The 7448-nt window shown below is 37.2% G+C and overlaps 1 protein-coding gene across 1 annotated transcript; it reads left to right on the forward strand.

Annotated features, from left to right (window-relative positions):
- The first annotated feature begins 412 nt into the window (after positions 1 to 412).
- On the forward strand, positions 413 to 2457 carry LOC129286764 (protein JINGUBANG-like). The gene has a single exon (XM_054922782.1). The coding sequence runs from the start codon at positions 528 to 530 to the stop codon at positions 2049 to 2051; it is 1524 nt and encodes a 507-aa protein (XP_054778757.1). The 5' UTR covers positions 413 to 527; the 3' UTR covers positions 2052 to 2457.
- The last annotated feature ends 4991 nt before the right edge of the window (positions 2458 to 7448 follow it).

Raw genomic sequence — 7448 nt, forward strand, 5'->3', positions numbered from 1 at the left:
TCAAATTAGAGAAATTTAATATGGGTTTTAAAAATATATATATATATATATATATAATTGAAATAAAATAGAAAGAAGATCATAATATTTTTTTCATTATTTAATTAGGCAGACAAGAGAGACATTTTTTTGTAGGAGCGGAGGCGCAAAAAAATTTGATGCCCTTAATACTTAATGGGCCGTGAAGGTGAGGGAAATTCGAAAAGACGCTACAGTACAACAAAGCCTCCCTCCATATTTCAGATCATTGAGTGACCGGCTTACCCGGTTTCCCGGCTCCATCGTCCCTTGAGGTGCCACGTGTCCTCCAGCTTCATTCTCGTTCAACTTGATTTTGAACAGTTTTATTCCCTTCCATTTCTTTCCATATATACACACCCTCCATCCCCTCTCCCAACTTTCCTCAACGCCACAAAACGCCTCTTGCAGACCAACCCACGTCCCCAAGTCTCTCTCTCTCTCTCTATCTATCTATCTCTCCGTCTCTCTGTTAAGCTTCTGTTCCTTCATTTCCTCTTTGGATTTGGATGACAAACCAAACCGGTGGTGCTACCACCATGACAGTGGAGAAAACCACCTTGCACCGTCCTAAATTCGGATCCTTCCTGCACTCCGAACCCACCTCGCTTTACATCGTCGGCGCCCAGGACTTCTCCGTTGACAATGGCTTTTCCCACCACCACCAGCGCCACAGCAACGTCGATGCAACCGCGGGGGGCCTCGAAAGCGCCCTCTCCAGCAACAATAGCTCGCCTTACTTGATGTCTCCCTGGAGCCAGCAAGCCCCCGACACCTCCCCGTACTCCAAATCTCCCTGGTTCCTCTCGTCGTCCATCGCTCCTCCTGGTTTCCACGAATACGATGACCATGGCTTTCCGCCGCACGGCCTCATTGGCTCGCTCGTACGTGAAGAAGGGCATATATATTCGCTCGCCGTGTCTGAAGATTTGTTGTACACGGGTTCCGATAGCAAGAACATAAGGGTGTGGAAAAATTTAAAGGATTTCGCTGGGTTCAAATCGAGCAGTGGACTGGTGAAGGCCATCGTGATTTCTGGGGACAAGATTTTTACGGGACACCAGGATGGGAAAATCAGGGTGTGGAAGTTTACGCAGAAGAATCCAACCTCTTACAAACGCATCGGGAGTTTGCCGACCCTAAAGGATTACGTGAAAAGCTCCATGAATCCGAAGAATTATGTCGAAGTCCGGCGGCGCAAGAACAAGGTGAAAATCAAGCATTTTGATGCCGTTTCGAGTTTAAGCCTGGTGGAAGATCAAGGATTGTTATACTCCGGCTCGTGGGACAAGACGCTTAAGGTTTGGAGGTTATCGGATTCAAAATGCTTGGAATCGATCCACGCCCACGAGGACGCCGTCAACTCGGTGGTCGCCGGGTTATACTGCTTCGTTTTCACGGGATCCGCCGATGGCACGGTGAAGATGTGGAGGAGAGAAATGGTGGGAAAAGGGAAAACAAACCACCTTCTGGATCGCATTCTTCTGAGGCAGGAAAACGCCGTAACGGCCTTGGCAGTGAACCGCGAGTCCAGTGTGGTGTACTGTGGGTCGTCCGATGGGTTGTTGAACTTCTGGGAAGCAGACGGAAAGGGAAACCTCTTTCACGGTGGTGTTCTTAAAGGTCACAAGCTAGCCGTTCTTTGCGTTGCCGCCGGCGGTAACCTCGTGTTCAGCGGCTCAGCGGATAAGAACATATGCGTGTGGAAGCGAGAGGACAGCGGAACCCACTCGTGCCTCTCGGTTCTTACGGGTCACACCGGACCCGTCAAATGCATCGCCGTGGAAGAAGAAAGAGCTGAAGTATCGGAAGAAGATGAATGCAAACAGGATTATCATCATCGGTGTCCTACGACGGAGGGAGGAAGACGATGGATAGTGTACACGGGGAGCTTAGACAATTCAGTGAAGGTGTGGCGCGTACCGGAGCACGCGCCGGAGTTGAGGATGTTCCAAGGGTTAGTGAGTAAAGCCAGTGGTTCATCTTTACCTGGAGGGATTGATAACAGGTGGCACTTTCAAAGTGAAAGTTAGTGAGGATAAAAGTGTTGACAATGCTCTCCACATGGACGAGGAGATCACGCTCAGCCAGAGTAAAAGTGGTAGGACTGAAGTAGGATGTGTATGTTAATTACGCTGGAGTCCCCCACCAATGCATCTCAAAACTTGCCTCGATGATATATATGTTGTTTTTGTATGATTTTTTTTTTAGTTTTTTAATTAACCTATCACTGGTCTTTAAACATATATGATCTTATTTTCATTAATATGAGAGGAGAGAGGATCACGTATAAAAAGCTTAGAAACTAGCGGTGAAGGTGTTAAAACAAGCGTAGAGCTAGAGGTTCGGGGCAAAAGGGTAAACAAGGAAGAGGTTATTGTGAAAGTGAGTGATTGGAGTTCTAGCTCGAAGCTAAACAAGTACTCTCTTTGTTTTTTATTATTGGAGAAACTATTATTTTTAATTTATATTTTTCATAAGTAAAATTATCCATTCTAATAAACATTTGTTACATATATCTTAAATTATCTCTCATAATTTACATTAATAAAAAATAATTAATGTGTACTTATATTGATTAATACAGGGTATTTTAGTCTACTTTTTTATTTTCAGATATAATTATTATAATTAATTATTTTTTTAAATTGTGTGATATTGTTTATATATATATATATACGTAGGAAGTAAACATGAGTGGTTGGACGAGGGATTGCTAACTCTGGTGCATGGACTAATTAATCTAATTTACTAGGGCTTGCCCTTTTGTCTTCGAGCTCTAGCTATCAAAAGATATTCCTAGCCTCATCCAAAAAATGTAGATAAATTACTTTTAAATTTTACCTAATTGTTAGCTCATGTCTTTTCTTGAATTTGGGGTTCATGTTTGTACAACTATAAACTTATAAATCATATTTCCATACCCTGCAAAAAAAAATTACAAAAATATTATTTTTAATTAAACTCAACAATATCTAAATTTGATTCCATGGTATCAGATATTCCATAGATGATGTATTAAAATAAAAAAGATGTATACATCAAATGAAGGAAGCTATCAAAGTCAAAATTATACATGAATAAATAATCAATATATACAGAGCATTAAAGAATCTGCTGAGGGTTCTTCTATAAAAACATAAAAAACAGAATATACAGAGGGGATATTACATATTATAGTCACACACAATTCATGAATAATATGTATATACATATATGGTTGAAAAATATTTCTCCAAGGCGAAGCTAGTCTATAGGGATAAAACAGTAAAGAGATGGATGTTTTTTTTAATCGAAAATAAATTAATTATTCTTTTTGAATCCCTTTAGGGCAATGATATTAGGTTTTGGTTGGAAAAATGACGGATGGACAGTTGGGTTTGCCTAAAAAAGAGGGGAGAACATTTTGGTAGCTAGTGAGATGTAATGAGTCGTGGAACGTAGCAAGGAGAGAGTAATTCCCTGAAAGGAAGGGTCTAATAGTGGCCTGACACGTCAGGAGACAGCATGGACACGACAAAGATGGCAAAACGACGTTTTAGTTTGTGTCGATCTGTTGGGAGGCTTTTCGTTTTCGTCAGTGACACTGCAATACCTCGTTTGGTACAAAAGAATGACTTTTGATAGGATGAGAATGAGAGTGGTATTAGGCTTAAAAAATAGGAAAAATTTCAATAAAAACCCTTTTGTCATAGTTAATAAAAAAACTTGAAAAATTTTAAAATTTTAGTATGTTACAACAATTCAAGAATATGCAGTGAAATTAAAATGTTAAAAAAAATTACCTGATTGTCCCTCTTAAAATATAGTTATTTATCCATTGCTTTAAGTTGTTCGTTTTTTTATATGTTGTTGTTTATTACTCTACATTAAGTTATGTATTCTCTATTGTTCATTGTTTGTCTATTATTTTCAGTTAATAATAAACTTTTTCCCTTGCTTTTGGACATTTGTAATGGATAAACAATAGATAGTGGGGCAGTGAACAACTTAATATAGGGTAATGAACAACAATATATATCAAAATGAACAACTCATGTCAACATGATGACAATACTTGGAATGAATTCAACCGAAAGTTATGGATAAATAACAAACAGTAGGGTGATGGACAACTTAATGCATAAGGTAATAAACAACAGTATATAAGGAAATGAATAATTTGTGTTAGCATGATGACAATACTTGAAATAAATTCATTTGAAAGTGATGCATAAACAATAAATAGTAGGACAATAAACAACTTCGTGCAAGGTAATAAACTATGTAGGGAAACGAATAACTTGTGTTAGTATGATGATAATGCCTGAAATGAAATTAATGGAAACAAATGGACAAATGACAGATAGTAAGGTCATGAACAACTTAATGTAGGATAAAAAACAACGGTATGTACAAAAATGAGCAACTACTATTAGCATGCTGACACTAAGTATTTGAATATGTTTTTCTTGTTCGGATATATTCTAATATACATGACTTGTTGGGTTTGAAATATATATTTGTTTGCGATTTCTATTCGGAGATAATATACCATGTAGTATGCTCTCATTGCATTTAATGAGTGACACTAAGCTTGGATTGACTTATCTTTAATTGGGTTTGTTGGTTCCAGGCATGTTGTAAGGAAGTATATAAGATGTGTCATGCATTTTTCTTCAGATTGTTTGGATAAATTGTGTTTGAAAACTCATTGTAATATGCCCACTCAGCAAACGCATGGTTAATTACCTTACATGTATCATTGCATATTAATTTTATTTATTGAGACATTTATGTCTCATTCCCCATTTTATAGAAGTGGGTCTAGCTACGAAAGCACTAAAGGCCTAAATTAGTGTATGAGACACTAGTTCTTTTGTCTTACCTTTTCTTAATTATGTAATGTATAATTGCTAACCTAGGATAATTATGATTACAATTGAGCATGTAAACTCTATATTTTAATTAACTTCATATATAATGTCATGAGGATTTTATCTATTCCTCATGGTCTTGATTGTTTACTTGAAACATTGATACTATGATTAATTTTTTTTGGAACCTTGATTAGTTAATTGTGACTATACAATTGTATTATGTAAAGGATGTCCTAAATTAGAACTTAATCATCAAACTAACTATAGTAAATTAAGGACTAACCCAAAAGGATTATCCTATTAGAGATTAACCTAAACAAATTCTTAACATATATTTTCACAAACAATTCAATATAAAGGGATTCCAAATCTTTAAAATATTTCAAGAACTCATATCATTCAATTAAACATATGTGGAAGCATGATAAAGGAAACACATCAACATGGGAGAAGAGTTTCCCCCTTTATTCTCTATATGCCTTACTCTACAATACATATATACATATTTACGACATAACATTTGGCCACTCAAACCCTTCCATAACTGGCAGCGGGGGGTCAAGGTCTCAATTACATTTATCACAATGATTATTACGTAATCATCATACTCTATATATCACTCATCAATAGCCTATCATATACATGAATTTCTCTTTTCATTCACATATAATTAATATCAACTGCTCACCCTTGAATATCAAAAATACAAGGGGAGATTATAACAACATTCAAGTTCTCAAATTAGGCAATATTAACTATTTCTATTTGTACAAATATTTTGGCCCGTTAATATAGCACAAGCATCAAATCACATTCTTCAGGGCCCAAAATACATTTCCCCCAACACAAAACCCATAATGCAAGTGGATCAAGAATATAGTATCCTAGTTGGCAATATCATAAACTAAATACACATATCAAAATAAAAAGAGAAAGGCCTACAGAAGTGATTACTATCACTTGGCTAAATGCTCCTTTCCTCTGTTCTTCTGAGATGAGCTAGCTCCTGTAATATGTTAAAAGAAAGGGGTGAGCATAACTACTCAGTAACCAAGGTACATCCAAGTTATACAAATACATGATAATTAATCATGAATGCAAGTGGTTAATTAATTTATCAAGGTGACCATTCAAACAATCACATTAATAACATGTTAATCACATTAACATTTAACTCATGTGAATAATTTCAAGAATAAAGTCAAGTACAAAATTTACACAAATAGCCACATATACGTTATTCGCATAATTACTACATATTCTCATTTTTACAATTATAATCATATTCTTAACATAGCCATCGATCACTCAAATGGCATGATAGTAATAATATGCATGATCGATTTCTTCCTTATATCCCCCCTTATTTCCTCTGACATGAAATCCGTGGGCCAACAATCGAAAAGGATCGTCCATGTGGTGAGACTACCCAAGGCCTTAATCATATCTTGAGGGGCTATCGGGCCAGGGTTACCTTACTCACTTATGAACACGGTTTCCCCCAAATCACACACTATAGGGTGTCATACCCAAAACTAGCTCTACCCAAAACTCCAGATAGGCCAGTAAGATCAAGTCCCTTAATAGGAACAATGTTACAGTACCTTATGTAACACTTGCCTCGAGTGTTATCCAAAAATCATATAATTCAAACAAACTAAGTGTGGTTAAGGAGTTGATCCTCTAACCAACTTAAGAAATAAATCATTTAAAACCTTAAAAAAAATTATAGGTTCTAACTATAGCGCACGGAAGCAAGCTAGACGAAAATGGAATAAAAAGATGCTGTCATGACAGTAATTTATTGCTGTCATGACAGCCTTCCTGGGCCAATTTCCAGGAGGCACCGTTCCGTCATTCGACCTCCGATCGAAGTGATTTTAAAGCTCACACGTCACATTCAAAGGGTACTATAAGTGTACCAAATTTCAAAAAGATCTAACGGTCGGATTAAAAAATTAGACATGTTAAAATTTTGATTATTTTTGCTGTCATGACAGCTAAAAAGCTGTTATGACAGCACTTCCGGACCAACTTTCGGAGTGCACCATTTCATCATCTGACCTCCGATCGGAGTGATTCCAAAGCCCACATGTCACTTTTAAAGAATACTATTAGCATACTAAATTTTGAAAAGATCCAACGGACGGATTGAATTTTGTGCAGGTTACAAAATCAACACTGTAGCTGTCATGACAGCAATTTAATGCTGTCATGACAGCACCTCCAGACCAAATTCCGGAGTGCGTCGTTTCTCCGTCCGATATCCGATCGACGTGATTCCAAAGCCCACACGAAGCTTATAAAAGGTTTTACTTGTGACCCAAATTTTAGAGAAATCCAACGGTCGGATTAAGATTTGGACACCCGGATGCAAAAGTACAGCTTTTTGGTAAAAACCATTTTCAAAATTGTCCAAATCCCATCCTAATGGTCACAAACCTGTGGAAACACTTTGGACACGTCAAATAAGATTAAAAACACTTGATAGAACATTCAAATGATGGAAAACCCCCATACATCAAAATTTGACCACCCGGGTGCCATTTCCTAAAATGGACCCTAAACCCC

Source organism: Prosopis cineraria, unplaced genomic scaffold (assembly GCF_029017545.1).
Source record: "Prosopis cineraria cultivar Desert tree isolate PC_DT_omini unplaced genomic scaffold, ASM2901754v1 PC11, whole genome shotgun sequence".
NCBI classification, from domain to species: Eukaryota; Viridiplantae; Streptophyta; class Magnoliopsida; order Fabales; family Fabaceae; genus Prosopis; species Prosopis cineraria.